The 19,241-nt window shown below is 46.2% G+C and overlaps 1 protein-coding gene across 6 annotated transcripts in view; it reads right to left on the reverse strand.

Annotated features, from left to right (window-relative positions):
* MORC2 (MORC family CW-type zinc finger 2) overlaps window positions 1–19,241 on the reverse strand; it is a 47,166-nt gene that overhangs the window by 5,527 nt on the left and 22,398 nt on the right. For 5 of the 6 annotated variants that reach the window (XR_005956918.1, XM_041488431.1, XM_041488436.1 and 2 more), the window contains 10 exons: window positions 15,572–15,651; window positions 10,661–10,743; window positions 9,699–9,784; window positions 7,449–7,589; window positions 6,868–7,022; window positions 6,612–6,740; window positions 5,270–5,375; window positions 1,073–1,205; window positions 631–705; window positions 144–518 (listed from right to left, as the gene is read on the reverse strand). Coding sequence is in view for 5 of the 6 variants with exons in the window: in XM_041488431.1 (XP_041344365.1) it covers window positions 144–518; window positions 631–705; window positions 1,073–1,205; window positions 5,270–5,375; window positions 6,612–6,740; window positions 6,868–7,022; window positions 7,449–7,589; window positions 9,699–9,784; window positions 10,661–10,743; window positions 15,572–15,651 (1,363 nt within the window). In the remaining variant the exon portion in view is untranslated. The remainder of the gene's footprint in view (window positions 1–143; window positions 519–630; window positions 706–1,072; window positions 1,206–5,269; window positions 5,376–6,611; window positions 6,741–6,867; window positions 7,023–7,448; window positions 7,590–9,698; window positions 9,785–10,660; window positions 10,744–15,571; window positions 15,652–19,241) is intronic. The other variant, XM_041488432.1, reaches the window with a different exon arrangement.

The raw sequence follows: 19,241 nt of genomic DNA on the forward strand, positions 1-19,241 counted from the left end.
AGGGGTATAAATGGCACCCTAAACCAAGAGTAAAGTTTTTTTGTCCTGTGCAGTGCCCACAGTGCACAGATCACAATACAGAACAGATAGGCTTACAAGACAGTGGGTGAAGAGCTGAGGGGTTTCATCCCATTGATTCTTACCTGTAAACATCTGCCAGAGGCAGATTTCCTTACTGCTGGCACCTTGGCTGCTTTTGGATTGGGTGTCTCACGTGAGCTTTTGGGGCTCTGTTGGCCAGAGCGCGACTTCATGCTTGTACCTGGTTTGGCAAGAGTTTTTAAAGTGCTGTTGGACTTCCCAGCTGTCACAGTGTGATGGTGTGTCCTGGAAGTGCTGGCCTCCTCCTTGAAGAGCATGCTGGCTAGCTTGGGGGAGCTGGTATTTGGACGATCTAAAGAGCTCTTTTTCAGGTGAGTGCAGGACTTGTGAGGAGGTGAAGATCCTGGTGGCCTGCTGGGAGCATTCTTGATTACATCAGGCAAAGGAGGAGATCGTGGGCGCTGAGTTCGGGTGTGCTGAAACAAAGGAGGGTAGAGAGAGAAGAAGTGTACAAGAGTGGGGAACTGCTGTTCAGAACAGCTAAGGAAGCATAAAAGAGTAAAAAGCCTACAGCAGGATCCCACTTACCTCCCTTGAAGGCCGTGTAGTCACTTCCAGAGGCAGTCTCGTTAAGTCAGCTTGAGATAGAATTGGAGTGGTTTTCTACAAAAAAAAAAAAAAAAACAAACAAAAAAAAACCCACCCAAACAAAACAACAACAAGAAAAAAAAACAAATCAGAAAGGTCATGTTTACAAGCTGCCAGGGGCTGCCTGAACCCATCCCAGCAGTTTTCCAGGCTAAACCCAACAATTATATGGTGTGTTTTGTGTCCTTCAAAAGACATCCCTTCAGCTGTCATTTCCATTTTCCCAACAGAAAATTAAATGCAAGCTGAGATGGTAAATTTCTGTTATCACAATAGCCCCAGCCCCATGAAGGAGCATAGATGGTTTCAGACTCAGCAGCAGCCCTTTGCACACAGAAGTCCATCACACTTGCTCTGCTTAGCTGGAGACCTCCAGACTCACCTGCAGAGCTTCCAGCTTTTTCTGCTGCTGGCGGATTTTCTCTGTCAGTTGTTTCTGCTTTTCCTCATTTGATTTCAAGTCTTTTTTTAGAGTTCCCAGTGGTACCTTCTGCTTCTGCTCTGCAGCCTCACATCTAGCACGGAGGGAAGGCAAGACAACCTCAGCAAGGACAGCAGAACCTGTATCATCTCACACAGGATTATCCCAACATCCCATTCCAAATGCAGCAGGAGAGCCACTTGCATTTCTGCAGTAGTCACAATCTCAAAAGCAGTGGTTTTCATCTTGGAAAAGAGATATGAATTAAGGATCAAAAGCACAGTTGCTAATAAAAAGCATTTATGCTGGAAATCACCAATTCAGAGCCCAGGAACTGTGACAGTTGTGACAGCTTCTGTACTGCATCTGTACTCCAGACTTTTTCAGCAATTTTCCTTCCTATCAGCTTATTTATTCATATCAGTTCTTCTTTCTACAGACTTCTCTCCCTTCATAAAGGAAAGCACAGTACCAGAAACCCATGGCTAAGATGTTACCACAAGCCTTCCAGTCTCAGATGCCTTCTGCCTTGCCACTCAAGGCCAGGCAGTGTCCTTTACAATATCCTGTAGCTATTTGCTTTGTCCTTTGCTTTCCTGTGGCTGTTCAGCCCATGGCCTACAACAGTGGTGAGTATCCTACTCTTACAGGTCCTCTCAGGTGCAGAATTCTGGAAGAGTCCTTGAGAGAGAAGGAAAATAGAGGTAGGAAGTACTCTCTCAAATGGACTGGCATCACCTTTGAAGTGCTGGATGAGCAGCTGGCCCTCAGGAGCACTGCCAGAGGAGGAAGAGAGGACTGAGCCCAGGTTCATCTCCTGTCACCAAACAGAGTGACAAGGCAGACAAGGATCAGCGATGCTGGGGTAAAGTCATGGAAGAATGATTTGAGCCAGAAAAGCAACAGACAGCCCTTTTACAACCCAAGAGATCCAGCAGATCTCACTCTGCACTGGAACCAAGCTGGTAACCTGCAGATGTAGTCTTACTAGTAAAGGGAGAACCCTGCTCTCACTGTAGAATGCTCAAAGCTCCAAGAAGCTGGGGACAGATGATTCTATCAAGATCTCTATCTACCAGATACACTCTGATCAGTTTTGTGAGTGAGAAGGAGCACAAGCAGCAGTTCCTCCATCAGCCTCTTCCCTGCTGATGCACTTTTCATGGTTACTTCCTTGGCTAAGGAAGTGTGTATCATCACTGCAAAATGACTACCTGACATGAAACCTGCCATTCCCAAAGATAAAGTTGAACAAGTGGCACCTTAAACAGGTTTCTCAGCACAGAAATGCATCTTCCAGCTCATGGCAAGGCTGGAAGCATTGCCAAGCTGTGTCTTACAGCACAGTAAAGAACAAAAGCACTTTGAGTTCTGTGTAAAGAAAAATTCAGACTACTCATGGCATCCAAACCCAGAGACTGCATCACTGGAGGGAGCAAATCTGAACAAATGTATTTTATCTTGGTAGTCAGAATGGACTAAAACCAAGACTCTGACAGTGCTCAAGGAGCTCTGAGACACACACATCTTTGGCTGGTGCTTCAGCCACCCATTCAAATGACATTTGGGATCCAACTGGATATCTGATAGGAAAATTGAGGCAAGCAAGCCTGACATTACTTCACAGTGTGAAACAGGGACACTGCCTTCTCTATAACAAAGTGAGCGATGGTGGCACCTGGTGCTGACATCAACACAGACAGTGGCACTGGAGGGAGTAACTGCTTCCCATGACACACACTGAGAAGTGCATTCAGCTCCCATGATCAGGAACACCACACCACAAGCAGCCACTGAAGTGTAGGTGGACAAACCAGAAGGGCGGAGAACAGCTCAGTGCCAATAGTAGACACTGTGCTGAGGCAGCCAAAACTACCATATGACCTCTGATGCCAGGAGTGTCTCAACACCCAACATTGCTCTGACATTGCTTCATTTCCAATTTGGCTGGATGAGACCATGCACAGAGCCTCACAGTACACAAGCCTGAGGATGCCACCCATGTGCTTCTCAAATCCTGTCATCCTTCAGACACTACAAATATCTGTAATGGTCAGGACACAGATATGAAGGTGTCCAAACTCTGCACAAGGATCCAACAGTGCAGCACCTGGAATTTGCCCCAGCCAAAAGCCAGAGGAGTGCTGGAGAAATTTCTGCTCCACGTAAAGGACACAACTGCACTCACTGCTGGAAAGCACATGTAAGCCTACTTAATCAAAAAATGTCCTGGAGTTATTTATTCTCCCAGAGTAAGACTCCTGAGATCCCTTTCAAAGCTAAAATGACCAGAAGTTTGGCTCACCAGTGCCAAGTACCCCACCTGCCCTTTCTCAGCTTCCTGCATGGGGGATGTAGGATGGTACAGCATACACTGCGGAGGTACTGGGACCCACTCCAAACAACACCTCAACATGTTCTCACATGAAAAGCAGCCACCCACCACCAATTTTCAAGGCATTGCAAATAAAAAAATCTAAATTCTTTCATCAGTAAATCAAGTTCCTGGTAGGTGATACAATAAAGACCCCATCTGCAGACAGAAGTGCACAAATATAATGGCAGGTGAGGAGACCTGAATAACACCCTTCCATGGCTACCCTCAGGCCATCCCAGGAATTGCCATCCCAGAAGCTTCCAGCCCATCTAGGGTCCATTTCCACAAGCCCAGAGGTCCAAAGGCAGCTCAGGGGATGTGAGGGCTTTTTGGGAATTGTGGAATGCAAATCTTTTCAGAGGAACAGAAACCCCTTTTGGGGTCCTGCCAAGACTGTCCTACGGCTGCCTCAGCCCCGGTGTCTGGTCAATGCGGGCAACCCTCTGAAACATCTTTTGGATCAACACGAGGAACCAAAAGCAAGTAAAGGACTGAGATTATTTGGGAAAAACAAATATGGGAAAAATACACTACAACAAGAGGCAGTTGTATATAAACCTTTGGCTGGTCAGTACACCTCTGTGTACTAACCTCCGTGTCTCCCCCTTTCCTAGATGAGGGCCTCTGTTCCGCATGCGTATCTGTGTACTGGGGTGCAAGTGCCAGCAGCTGGAGCGGGACCATCGGTCCCAGTGACACGTGCCTGAGTGCCACCAGCTGCTGTGACTACGGGCAAGTGAATGAACATGAGCCACAGGAATGTCAGGCCAGAGGAGCTAACCAGAAGGCTACCTGGGAGCAGGGGAGGGGATGTCTAAGGGTGACCTACAGGAGCTGATCACTAGAGACATGGGTGAGTCTCCCAGCTGAAGGAGATGGGTATAGGGGTGTAGGTGAAACTGTGGGTGTCTCTAGGCAGAAAGGATGTGGGGAAGTGCAAAGATCCCACTCCACCTGGGGATCTATCCTGCCCATGGCAAAATTAATATAATCTAAACCTATAATTGTATTTCTGGTGTCAGTGCAGAAAAACAACCAATTATTCAAATTTCACCATATCACTTGGTTGATAGGCTAGAGGCAGCTATCTGGGGTCCACCTGGTTCCACCCTGCTCAGGCAGGGCCACCCAGCACCAGGAGCCTAGGACCATATCCTGGAATATCTCCAAGGATGGAGAAACCTGGGCCACGATTTGGTCACCCTCACAGGGAAAAAAGTGTTTCTGATGTGCGGAGGGATGCTCCAGCATTCCAGTTTGTCCTCCTGGTGTCTGGTCCTGCCACTGGGCACCACTGGGAAGAGCCAGGCTCTGTCCTCTTTGCAGCCTGCCTTTATATGTTTCTATACATTGATGAGAATGCCCTGAGCCTGATCAGCTCTGGGATGGACAGCACACACCAGTGCTGGGGCTGTCCTCTCTAAGGACAGGACTTTGCATTTTCCTAGTTGAATGTCAGGATAGGTTTCCACTGGCTCATTTCTGCAACCTGCAGGTCCCTCTGGAGGGATCTGTGACTGCCTGGTTTGTCAGCTGCTCCTCCCAGTTTGGTGTCACCTGTCACTTGCTGAGGATGTCCTCTGCAATCTGCACATTGCAAACGCCCACTCAGCATTCAGGTCCCCATACAATTGCCATTGCTGCTTTTTCACAGACTGTGAGTACAACCTAAAGGTACAGAATGCCTCCAACTGTTTTCAAAGAATAGACGACCAGGAAAAAGCTCCAAATGTACAGATAAAGCACCTTGCAGAAAAGTCTTAATATTAACTGATTCTTACCTGTCTTGTTCAGGATCAGGGTTCATAGAGCACACCCAGCTATCAGGGTAGTTCTTCTCCACTGAGCTCAGCTGGAACGGGAGAGTCCGCCACTTCAGACAGACATCTGTCAGACACACACTTTGCAAGTCAGAAACACACAGCCTGAGACATATCATTTTTTCCCATAGCCCGTTTAATGCCCAAGGACCACACCAATAACAGTAAGTGGCCAAAAACAAGTGAGACAGTCACAGAATATATTGAGTCAATTATTTCTTTGTGCTCACAAAACGCTTGAATGAAACCCTCAAAGACAAACCCTCAAATGCAATGAAGCCTGGCACCAACCAACACCAGAGGACCTCACACTCCTGCTGCAACTATGACATATAAAAAATGAATTGAACAGCCAGTCCAGACATCATAGCTCAGCCCAGCAGCCAGGCTGTTTCTCAATTATACCAAAGTAACACAAATCACAGACATATCCACTTTAAAAAAATTCTATTAAATTTTTGATGAACCAGGAACACAAATTTGTCTTCCAGAGTATTGCTAGCCTACCAGGAAACCAACAGCTTCACAAAATCAAGTTCTGCCAAGAAAATCCAAATGTCCTTAAATGAGGCTCTGGAAGGATATCAACAAGGGAAGACAAGAAGGAGAGCAAAGCCCCTCCTCCTTCAGAAGAACCTTGAAAAGACTGAGACAACCATCAAGGCAGAAGAGCCTAACAAATAATTCCACAAGAATGGCCTCACATTCCTTCCTACAACCACATCCTCAAGTCCCAGGGAGAAAATAAGGGAGTTTGGTGACCCTCTACCAGGTGACAAAGTGATGGTGTGGAGCTTCCCATTACTCTAACAAGGGCTTAGCCAGAGCTGTTTAGATGTGAACAGAAGAGAACTTGCATTGAATTCCAAGGTAACTGTAGAAGGTTCCCTCTGTGCTGACACAGAGCTGGCCAGTGCATCAGGGTACAAACTACTTGGCCACTTCCCATTGCCTGTGAGGATGTTTCAGATCTTATTCTGGTGCTGGAATGAGTGCCTTTGGTGAGTTCCAGTTCATATGACATTTCTAAGCCTGCTCTCAACACTGCTACTGGCCATACCTGCCCTGCTCTGTCAGAAGATCAGTTGTGAAGATCAGTTAGTGAACTGTGAAGGAAAGGAGCCTTATGCCAGGATGTCACAGAATACCACTGAGTGCAGACAAAGGCAAACTGCAGAGAAGACAGGCCCTAGGAAGGGCTAATGATAGTCCATCCCAAATCTCCTATGCATTTAACTGTCCCCATCTGCAGCCAGGAGTGTCCCTCCCATTCCCCAGAGAGAAGCAGCTGGATCAGACGCACCGCACTGAATTGTGGTGGGGATCTCCATGGCTCTCCTGCGCTTGTAGCGCAGTTCACTAGATGGAGGTTGGTTCCAGTTTGCTGATAAATAACCAAATTCATCCCAGAACTTGATGATACCTCTCTGGGCTGGAAAACAAACCACATCCTGCTCAATATGGAGCCATTATCACAAAATCACCATCTGCACTTTTGGCTGACCTCCAGCCACCCAAATTTCTCCTTCCAGACCCTGGTAATTGTGAAGCTTCATTACCTATTGCAACATCCTTCCAATACTGAGCCAAATGCTCTCCCATGGCCTTCAGCAAGTGTCGATACTCCTTGGCATCAGCAAAGTCTTGTTTATTATGGGTTGGCTCCAGAACCAAATAGGGCACATCCACCACGCCTACCACTCCTCCACATGCCCTGGAAGAGGGACACAGAGTGACACAGAGGAACACAGATTAAACTGATAGGCTGGCAACCTGAACTGTCATGCAAAATGTAAGATGGGCTCAAATATTTGTACTTGCTGTCAAGACCTATTTTGCTAATCTCTAGAATGAGGCACTAGTACTACCAGCACTCATCAGCACAAATGCCAAGCACTTCATACTGCTGCAGGGATGACTAAAATTTGTGCAAAGAACTCTCTATCAAGAAAACAGGGAAATATGAGGCAGTATTAAATATAACTTATTTGTCAGAATGCAAACTGAAGGCTGACAAAATGAGCAGGCCTCAGGCTCATGAAGAATGATTAATGCAAAACATGGTCATTGCACAGCCTAAGTTAGATATAAAAATGTGTCAAACTTAAGCAAAGGTTGCAGAAAAATCTGAAGGACTCACATGCCACCCTCCAGCTGTGGGCCCACCTTCTCATACATCTTGATCAGCCGACTGCAGTTATAAATGAACATGCCATCCAGCTCGCGCTGCTCAATGTTCACCCCAAAGATAAAATTCAGCTCCTTGGGCTCCTTCAGTGCCCTGTAGGAGACAAAACAGAGCCTCTAGGGATGCTGGAAATAAAGCATACTATTTGCTGATTTAGAGAGAGAGGACATGGAAATCCAGCACCCTTGAGCATTAAACTGCTACTTCTGAAAAATACAAAATATTTGCTGAAAGAGCATTACAACTGAATATGAACAAAATACAAAAACTCTGCAATACAAATACTAATTTAGGCTGGACAGATATTTTTTTATTTTGAATATGTTTTCTCCATCAGAACAGATTCTGGTTTTTACTTCAGATGTTTTTATTCAGTGAATTAGTTTTATGAGAGCGCTGTTGCATCCAGACTGGTCCTGTCCCATGCTATTTTTGTTTGTATTTTCCAGCTATATGTCCCTTTCTAGATAAAGCATGGAAATTCAGATTTCAATACAAAACTACAGTCTTGATATTCTGATTCTAGAAAGTTCTCCTAATGCCAAATTTCACAAGGCTGCTCCTTAAGTTCAAAGCTGGAGGATACAACATACAGCCCAAGCAGAGCTTTTTTTCTGGAATGTCAGGATACCAATTTGCAGGATTTCTCCTTTATCTATGCAGCAGATGACTCCAACAAAAGTTGGCCTCGAGTATGTTTGTGAGTCCATATGGATTTCTCAATCTGAATCTTTGGTTACCAGGAATTCTATCTCGATTAAGGCCAAAAGCCTTGAGATTTTCATCTCTTTGTGCCATAAATCAAACTCCCTGTGTCTCACAAACAAGTCCTGCTCTTCAACATACTAAATTAATCAGGTTCCACAGCTTCCCTGATACCCATGCTGAGGATTTTTCGTAAGGATTCTCAGCCTCAGGATGAAGGTTTCCTCAAATATGAGGTCCAAACTACTGCAAGGCAGAGCCTATACCATGGTCCTGCCCACCCCTCTCAATTTTGACCTGCTTTATATTCCCCACCTGCCCCCATCAAGTCCTTTGCAGTTATGTACCTTATCTTAATGAGGAATTTGACTTCTGCTTAAATGGTTAGCTGAAGATAGTGGAATTCTTTAAAATGTTCTGTTGACTGTCTACTAATATAAAATATTAGGAAGACCTGAACCATGCATGCATGAACCCTACACAATGATCACCTGCAGATATGAGATCTGAGTCTGTCTTAATGGTGAAACTTTTCAAAATAAATACCAAAATTAAATAAAATTCATACTAATTTTTTGTTTAAGGCCATCATCCCTCACACAGATGCAATGGCACATTGTGACACAACTTCATTTAAAACAGGTGACTGTAGTACATTCCTAGGAAAACACCTGAAATAGCAGCTTTCAGTAATTTCAAATCTCAACCTTTGCCAAGTGGGGTTTTGAACACTGTCAACTGCTGGGCTGGAATGTGACCCTTTGGTCTCAGCGCACTGAGGTAGAAAACCATGATTCAAGAGCATGAGCAAGTGTGGCAAAACACTCATCTCAGGGATTAATTTTCTTTTACTAACTTCTGGAAAAGAATGTAGAGCCTTATACTTCAAGAAATAGCATGTGCTCATCTACAAAACAAAAAGGACATCTCCTCATTTTTATCAGAGAGGACAGGAAGTAAAATTATCATCTAAACCATGGAAAATGAAGTGGTGGGTCAAAAGTCAGGGATTTAATTACTAGAAATTTAGAAGCTGTCCTACTGTCTGGATTCAGATCCAACCTGATCTTACACAGCCTTTGGAAACCAGAAAGCAGTTCTTTCATTGATGCACCCAGCATCAGGGAAACAGCAAAAAACTGTCCTAGGACATCCTCTGTAACTCAAGAATTTTCCAAAAGACAACAGGGATTGCTTAGTACAGAAGCCGTCCTATTATACACATCTTTCAGGATTTTTGTTTTCTGAAAGAAGTACAATGCTGTGGAAAAGCATAATCCTCTGAACTGCTTCTGATCACCAGTGACGAATGCAGGGACACAGAGAGGTAACCAGAATAGTGCCCCAGCTGCTCAATTTAACAGCCCAGGCATAGAAGACGCCCATGGGTATTTAAGCTTTGAGGTGAACAGAAATTACATGCAAAACAGGAGAGCTATATGAGCACCTGGAGCAAACAACCTAGGCACTCCAGAGTTTGGAAGCCCCTGCACTCACCGCTGCTTTGCATCCTTAATCCTTTTCTTGACGTCAGCCTCCCGCCGCATGGTGATGGCCGAGTTCTGGACCTGGCGCAATGTCACCTGCAAACAGGCATTGCATAGTCAAGCTGGGAAATTCATAAAATTCACTCAATTTATGATTTTCTGCTCTTTCAGGAAGAGCTGAGAAATGTTTTAAATGTAAAGAAGTCACAACTGGTAGACAGTGACAACCAGTGTGGCTCCACATGTAGGGCAAACTTATGCTAGGTTGTTTAAGCACCTACACAGCTGCTTGGAGGAAAATGTCTACATGTAAAAACAGGATTAAGGAAATTGAAAACAGTGCCACTGGAGCACAAGGAAACATCCAGGGCACTTGGATACTATTGTTTCCATTACATACCAATAGGAACCTCAGTGATTTTAAACTGGTGTTACCTGCTGACCTTTCTGGTGTCCCTGCCAGCCCTCCTCCCAACTCCTGGCGCCAGGGCTCAGCCTTGCCCCTCAAAGCCACAGTCCCACTGGAAGGAAGCAAAGAAGCCCTCTCCAAAAGCCCCTGCCCAAATGCCACAGAGACAGCTGCACAGGCAGCAGGGAACAGCCAAAAAGCCCGTAGCTCTAGTTCTGTTCCCTGGGCCACTTCCAACAGAGGCTGTCAGCAAACAGCACCTGGAATCTGGAGGTCACCTTCCCATGCAGGATATATTGGGTGTGTAGGCAGGGGAATACCAGCACACTTCTCACTTGGGCTGCACACCATGTGAAGATGGTGAAACACATCCAGTGGTGATGAAGCCATGGAGATGCCTAAATGTTGCTGGAAGTTCACTGCTGACTGTAACCACCACCTGCTTAACCAGCACACGACATGCTGCCATGGGTTGCTGCCCAGTCAGCATCACTCCACCGCCAGTGCTCCAAACATCCCTTGGTGCCCAAAACACAACATGCTGCCAAAAACACAAGGCTCACCCTGGACTCCCGCGTGAGATCCCCTCCAAGGCGTAGCTCGAGGGCACGGGCTTTGCTCTCCGCCTCACGAGCTTTCTCTTCCGCTGAAACATACAGGGACAAGGATGCTGTCAGCCGTTTGGTACAGACAGACATCATCAGGCATTCACCCAAAGAGAGCAACTCCAGAGAGCCTTTGCTGCACTGATGTGTACAAAGTTACAAAGGAAACACAAAAATGTACAAAAATCAAACCTTACATGACAGGATCCCACTGACATGGCATCTTAAACATGCTCAGAGGTCACAATCAACACTGGCACAATAGCAGGGATAAACTGTGCAAAAGCACATTTGAAGGAAGGATCTGTGAGGAAGACCACAAGGAACTGGAAAGTCTAAGGATTCCCTGTGGCCCTGCCTGCTCTGCTTGGTAATGTGATTCAGATAAAGGTTCTCACAAAACCAAGACTAAATTCAGGCTTGAAAAGGAGTTCCAAAGAGGTAATTTTCTTGCAAAGATTAAGGGAAAGGACTACTCTCAGAAATGCTTTTATCTCTAATAATTGCTAAATTTTGCCTGGAAAAAAGACAAATCTGTGCTACACGTTACATAGGACCCAGCATTCAGAAAACCTACCCTGCATGTGATCCTCGCATGCAAGAAACTTACCAAGTAAAAGGAACTCCCCTTTTTGCCTCTCTCCCAGGCAAACAGGAATGCTGACAATAGGCACATACCACCCTTGTATTACTTAAGATTCATTCAATAAACCTCATTTTCTGCAAGGATATTATGGACTGAGAGGACTCCTGAGTAAGAAGGAATTGGGGGTGCTGGTGCATGAGAGTTGGACCTTTTCCAGCTGTTTGCTTTGGCCCCCAGATACTTTCATGACCTGGGCTGATCCTACAGCATGTGCAGCAGGGGAGGGGGAGATTCTGCCCCGGTGCCCCGTCCAGGTGAGACCCCATTTGCAGAGCTGCCCCAGCCCTGGGACCCAGCACAGGAAGGACCTGGAGCTGCTGGAGAGCATCTAGAGGAGGCCACGGAGATGCTCCAAGGGCTGCAGCACCTCTGCTCTGGAGACAGGCTGGGAGAGCTGGGGGTGTTCAGCCTAGAGAAGGCTTCAGGGAGACTTCAGACAAAATGAGCTTTAAGATCCCTTCCAATACAAGTCATCCTGTGATTCTGTAATTTGGCAATACAAAGGGTGCATGCTGAGGGATGGCGTAGCTCACGCCATGGCAAACAATGCCTGCACCCCCACAAGTGGGGGTGCAGCAGCATGGTTACAGCACACCCAGAAGCCATTTCCCTCCCTGCTCTTCTCATAGGCAGATAAACTGTGGCTGTGAGACACTTGAAACAAGGAAACACACCAGTGGAGGAACGACCTTGCCTAAGATTTACATGGGATGAGGTAAGCAAGAAGATGACAGGATAGCAATTGGCTCCTAGGGATTACCAGTACCTCTCCAAAAAGCAGCACTCAGTTGCCAGCCAGAAGGAAACTGGAGTCTGTAGCCAGTCAGTTCACTCAGACGACTACAACACAAATCTCTTTTCCTTTCTATGCATTGTCCCATTGGAGTTTTGTTTGCCTCATTCCCACAGCAGCATGCTCTGGGGTTCACAGCTGCTTACCAAGGACTGTGCTGTGTGACTAGCCATCATGAAGAGACAGTCTGGCTAAATCAAGCCAACAGGAGGCTGGAGGCTGCTTAAAGCACTTGGTCCACTTCAATCAGAGCTTGTAGGGAAGTTGCTGGTGGGCTAAACATATTTGTGGCTAATGGAAAGAACACAGTGGTAACCCAGAAGGGCACAGGTCAAACCTGCTCCACTAATGCAGTGACAACTGAGACAGCTGACAGGGACCGATACAGTTACAGGGCTGAGGCCCCAAGGCATAAAGATGCGTGTCCTGTGCAGGACAGTGAGCACGCAGCAACTGGAACCCATATTCACATCCTCCCAGGGGACAACAGGCATGGTGTACCCATGGCACTGCCAAGCACGTCACTGGACACACCAAAATAATCTGAAATAATACCTAGAGCAGCACAGAGCTGTTAGCTTCCAGTACTTGACACCTGCATGACTCCTCACCCCTTCCATTTGTTTGCCTTCCCAACTTTGGAAGGGGATTTCCAGAAGTGAGGCAATAGCAATGCCAAGGTGCCTCCGTGCAGTACTCAGTCTCAGTTCAGAAGAACACAGAAAGCAGGTGATGGTCTTTCACAGCCACCTTGCCCAGGAATGGTACTTTTCTCCTAGGTCCACCCACTCACTTAGGAAGCTTATTGCATGAGGCAGGAAGTTAGTTCCTGGGGAATGAGAAGTGGCTTTTCCTCATCTTAAATATACGTATGTCTTCACTCCTGAGCCATAGCTCTTTAGATATGCTAAAGCCATGCCACCAATAGTCACTGCTGCTCATACATCTTCCCCACCCAGCTAGTTTTTGGTTATCCACTTTTGATTCCACAAGCTCATAAGCTACTTCCAGAGACTCAGGAACCTCTCAGTCTGACTGGTGCCAACACATTCCTTGTAGGCAGATATCTCTGGCATTCTGGAACTGCTGTTTGCTCAGCTGAGACGCACCATTTGTCACAATGTACTCCTGGGTTTAAAAGAGCAAACTGCAAATCATTCCTGGGTGATGATCCCTCTGGAGTACTGGAGACCATGAGAAAGTAATCATTTCTACCAGCAGGAGAACAAGAAAGCTTGGTGCTACAGATTAAATCTATTTTTCTACAAGTAAAGCAATGAGACATAGGCCTCAGAGGATAATACCCTGAGTGTGTTTTAGTCCTGGAGGCTCCATGTGAGGCTACATGTGTGCTCCAATCTTGCAGTAACAGTCTGAGGTCAGCTGGGAGTTTTCACCACAGTGTCCTCAGCCCTTTGCTCAGCACCCTCTTTCCCACAGAGGCACCAGGCTCATTCAGCGATCCCTGCACTCCCTGAAGCACTGGGCTGGTTTGGTGATCCCTGCACACCAAAAGCACTGGGCCAGTTCACAGAATCACAGAAACAATTAGGTTGGAAAAGACCTCTGAGAGCATGGAGTGGAACCTGTAACCAACACCACCATGTCAACTGGACCACAGCACTAAGTGCCACATCCAGTCCTTCCTTAAACACCTCCAGGGATGGTGACTCCACCACCTTCCTGGGCAGTCCATTCCAATATCTAATGATCCCTTCTGTGAAGAAATTAATCCTAATGTCCAACTTAAAGTTCTCTTGGCGCACCTTCAGACTATGTCTTCTCATCCTGTGACTACTTGCCTGGGAGCAGAGACCTACCCCCACCTGGCTACAGCCTCCTTTCAGGTAGTTTTACCTAAGCCTCCTTCTCTCTAAGCTAAACCACCCCAGCTCTTCTCATAGGACATGCACTCCAGACCCTTCATCAGCTCCGTTGCCCTTCTCTGGACTCACTCTTAACACCGCAATGTCCTTCTTGAAATAAGAACTGGACACAGTACTTGAGGTCTGGCCTCACCAGTGCTGAGTACTAGGCAGGAGGGGGAAGAATCACTTCCCTGGTCCTACTGGCCACACTATTTCTAGCACAGGCCAGGATGTCATTGGCCATCTTGGCCCCCTGGGCACACTGCTGGTTCAGTGATCCCTGCACACCCAAAGGCACCAGGCTCGTTTGGTGATGGTAATGTGTGTCATTTTAGGGCCAATGGGACCTGTTCTCAGCACTGGGACAACAATGGACACCATTTTTCAGTGCCATACACTAAACTCCACTACTAAGTATCACGAAAGCCTCACAGACTGCTTCAGGGAAGAAGCTTCTCTAAATCCTGCTCTTTGCATCTTCTTGAAAAGCAATGGGAGTGTGTGCTCAAGACCTGCCCTAGCTATAGGACTCCATGTAAAAATAAATTCACCTATGAGGATTGAGGCACACAATAAAATCTGCTTAAGCTTCATCTTACCAAGTCTATCTTGCCAGGCTGTACTTCCTAAAGGAAGAACAGAGAGCATGGCAATTCACAGCATTTCACTCTGCTCCTTTTCTCTGGGGCAAGGTCACAATCACACTGCTCTCTGTTACGCTGTACAGGCTGAATGCAGCACCATCCCTTGTATATATGACCTGCAGCCACACACAGACATGCCTAAAGCAGCTCTGATACAGGGGGAGAGGACACGTGCCTCCAAGTGATTTATGTAGTTGATTTATGAAACCTATCAGAAGATACAGGTCATAAATCACTTACAACTTCCAAGATTCTTCCATCACTACGGTATTTTTGCATCAAGGGTTAGGGAGGGACGCTGCTTTTTGTGTTAAATTTCTGGAGATCTAATGCAGTTATAATACAGTTTAATGCTGTATTTATATGCTTGCGTGATTGCTATATGCTGAATATCCAATTACGACAAACTAAGTTTTCCCTGATGATTACAGGACTTAACAGGAAAGGAAGATTAGATGGGCAAAAGGTATGCCTGGAACAGTTAAAACCAAACAAACCAGGGCTCCCTTGTACACCCAGACCAATCCCTTTACATTAAGTGACAGAATAAAAATCTACTTTTTTAACTGCCTTAACAGGAAAGGTGCTGAATGAAAACACAACCAAAAGCTCATAATATCTTAAAGGTGAGAGAAGAACTGCAGGCTGACAGGGCTCAGCCAGGCTTCTGCTGGAGTGGGGGCAAACTGCTGGGACTCCAAGGGTTATCCTGCACATCTGCTACTCAGATGAAATGGTCTCTGGGAACAATGTACATTCCTTCCATTGCATGAACATAAGTCTGTGTCATCTGCAGTTGATGCAATAATTCAGTTCCTGAGCAATTCCAGTGGACCCAGAGGCAGCCAACCAGGTCACACCAATCAAGGGTTTAGTCCTCCCCTTAGCAACGGATGAATGCACACCCTGACAACTTACCTATCCTCGCCATGTGCTCTGCTTTCTTCACCTCTTGCTCTGCACGGGTCTTGAAACGGTTTGAAGTATATTTGTACATCCTGTGATGATCAAAATTAATCAATCATCAAACTCAGCAATAAGGTCAAACCAAAATTTCATCACTGCATGAGAGAACAAGGTCCCCACATGCTACTCTACTCCTCCCAACAGATTCAATAAATGGAGGAGGTTTACATGTCATCAACTGGACATTTTTGGATGAAGCTAAGCAAAATCTTTTCAAGTCAGAGATGTTTTAGTAGTAGCCCCAACCACAATATCCTCTCTTCTCCTGCATTAACAAGTGGGGGTGAAATATATCCAAATTCTTGTAGCAAATCTCAAGACTTAGAGAAATAATTTCTTCAGAAGTAAAAAGGAGGAGTGAATATATATGGAAAGCTTCTCAAAACCCTCCTACCACAGCCAAATAACCTTTCCTCTAAACAGCTGTCCACAGGTGCAGTCTGACAGGTCCATCTCACACTGGGCTATCTCAAAGCAGAACAACAATTTGACCAGAACTTCAAGTTTTAGGACACTTCTGTATGTTTTGTATATGACTCACAACCTTGTAAATTGTGCTGGAGATGGAGCAGCTTGTTTCACCTTCCCTGTATGCTAACATGCCAAACACAGATCCAAATTCACTGACTGCTGCAGAGTGAGAGATTAGTGTTTGTGAGGCAGAAGCTCATGAATGTGTATTACCTCCAAGCACGTCACAAGGAAAGATGACACCTAGGACAAGCAGAGCCTGCAGGAACTCAGATCATCTTAAGACATGAGGTTTTGGATATACCAAGAGGAAAATCCCATCCCAAATGGATGGGATTAACTTTTTCAGTATTTAGCTAAAGCAAAAGCCATTAAAAATGCTGGTTTTACAGAGAGGCAAAAACACATGGGGATGTAACACTTGACTGACCAACTGATTGGAATCACACTTAGATCCTAATGACCGACAAAATTCCCCCCAAATGGCAGACAAACTGTCAGGATTCATGAGAAACAACCTTGTACTGATGAAAAGCTTTATTTACTTTTGTTTCTGTGGGTGAGCACACACGGTACTGACATCAGACATAGTCTCACCAACAGGAATCCCTTGCTCCCAAATCTAAAAAATTAATACCACAAGCACAGTTCCCGGAAATACATTTTGCTAAACTCATCTTCTGCTATTTGTAAGGATTTCCTCCCTGGGGAAAAAACAGGTGGGTGCTAAGACTTCCAGCAATCACAGTTGGTGATTTCATCATGTCAGGAGCTAAAGAGTCAGGATTTTGGTGGCGTCATCTCTAACCTATGTAAGGTTGATGAAAGCTATCTGGGGCCAGGAGACAGCACACTCTGAAAGCCAGGCTGCTTTCAACATGTTGGCATAACTACATTACTTCACCCACACCTGCCTGACTTCTAAGGCAAAAATAAAAAGACAGAGAAGCAGGTGAAGCTGAATTATCCCCCCATGCCCAGCTCAGCAGGCAGGGCAGCACTTGGGGGGGACCGTAGGGACAGCACTCCTTTGCTGTAGGGAGCACTGTAAGCAACTGTTGGGTGTCCTAGATGATGGCACCGTGAACCATCATGATCTTCAAGACTCTCATTCCAACTGCCTTGTAGTGTCCTCATGGAAGCACAAGCCTTGCATGTGGCCTGGCTATTTCTACCTGCACAGCCCATATTGCTAAACAAGCTCCAACAGGTACTGGGGAAGAGATGGAAGCAATCCTTCAGGAGACACAGGCCACTCCCAGGGAAGCTGGGAATGTGGTAACACAACCACAAAGGTTGGTGAAGGATCCACACAAAACCAGCCAGCCCCTGCCACCACGATGTTATCAGCTCCAGAAAGATGAGGGGAAGCCTCTCCCACAGAAACATGGGTGGTGACAAACAGAAAATTAGTGTCCTGCTCAGGTGATGCACTGTTATTCCTGAGAAACAGTGCAAGGGCTGCAAAACCTTTTTTTCAGTAAAGGCACTTACATACCCTAAATCCACAGTGGATTTCCATACATTGTCCTCTAACACCAACACACCGGAACCTGCAGACAAGCCACTGTACAGGCTTTTCCCTCAGAGATAAAGACAACCTGACTGACAGCAGGAAGGAGCCCCCTCTGAAAGAGAAGAGCCCTTCAGACGTCCCAGACAAGCACACCAGCTACTCAGGCTGTAAAGCAGCATCACCTCCACTGTCTGTTCCCCATTCCTTTGCTTGACCAGGAAGGTTCAGCATTTACCTGGCCCAGGCTACTGGGCCAGAAACACAGCCAATGCTAAAGAGCTGAGCATCGCTGCTACATCAGCTGACCCCAAAGGAGCACCATAATGGAGGTCCCTTCCCCCATGAACTCACACACAAAACAGTGCTGGCACAAATGCAAGGGATTAACCCAGTATTAACCTGCAGAGCACTCAAAGCCTAGTAGATAAATGAGGATGGTGAGCTCTGGCTTCAGCTCTAAAGGGAAAGTGAGGGCATAAGTGACCCTTTTCAGCAGGTTCAGGGAGAAAAATGTAAAAAAGCCCTACAGCTATGGCAGTAAAAGCAAAGTAACCACTTTCAGAATTGACTGATTTACTGGTTTTCTCTTTAGAAAGAGACACCCAAGGCAGATTTGAGCCCTCCTGAGGAAAAAGACAGCTTCCTCAACCTGCCAAGGGCACAGCATGGCATCTACCCCAAGAGCAGTGCTGGCTCTCAGAACCCACAGTAAAGGCTTTGATGGCTTGTCCTGATGGCCCACACAGCTTCTAGAGCCCAAAGCCAGCATTGGGAAGTCCAGCCAGAAGGGAGCAGTCTGGACACTCTCCAGAGAGGCCCAGTAAAGCCACAATAATTGCCACAAGACTGAGAAGATTTACACTGTGCTCTGCAGGAAGGCCTTGAAGTCTTTACTGCTCTGTTGCAGGAATGGGGATTTTAAATGTAGATGTCTTTACAATGTTCAGGAATTTGTATTGGCCTATCACTATAAGCAGATCTACAGGAGTCTGCTCAGATGTGGCACAAGCAGATCTGTGAGATACACTTGGCACCAGCACACATCAGCTTGGGGCTCCTTAGAATAGACTACTGACCACTTGAAGAAGACACTGAGGTAGACGAACATCTGGGGTGACCTGGGACACCTAATATTGTCATGATGCTAGGCAGCATCACCCACAATGATGGCATCCTGTCTATGAGTCTCACAAGAAGCATGTCTCTGATGAGATAAAAATCTGTGTCCTCCCCTGGTTTCTCTCCCTAGTACTTTTGATGGACTACAGCACAAGCAGAAGCAGCACAAGGCCCTCACATGTAGATAAAACATAGTCAAAAATACAGAAATCCAGAGATTCTCTACCCAGTAAATCAGGATTTACAGTGGCAAGTTCCCTGCCTTCCACAGGGGAACAACTGGCCTGGCCAGCATGAGGAGCAGTGGGTGTAACATTCTTTTATTTTGGTCAGGTTTCTGATACCATTTCACACAGTCTCATGTAAGGCGCTGAGGAAGCCTAAGTTAAAAACCAGCCAGGCTCTTCAGGCACTGTCAATGGTGTGACATTGGCCTGTGGCTACTAACAGTGCCTAGTAGGCTGAGAGTGAGCCCAAAATGCTATACCAAAAAAAACACAAATACTCTACAAAATT

This window comes from Pyrgilauda ruficollis, unplaced genomic scaffold, assembly GCF_017590135.1.
Source record: "Pyrgilauda ruficollis isolate IOZ18807 unplaced genomic scaffold, ASM1759013v1 scaffold9, whole genome shotgun sequence".
NCBI classification, from domain to species: Eukaryota; Metazoa; Chordata; class Aves; order Passeriformes; family Passeridae; genus Pyrgilauda; species Pyrgilauda ruficollis.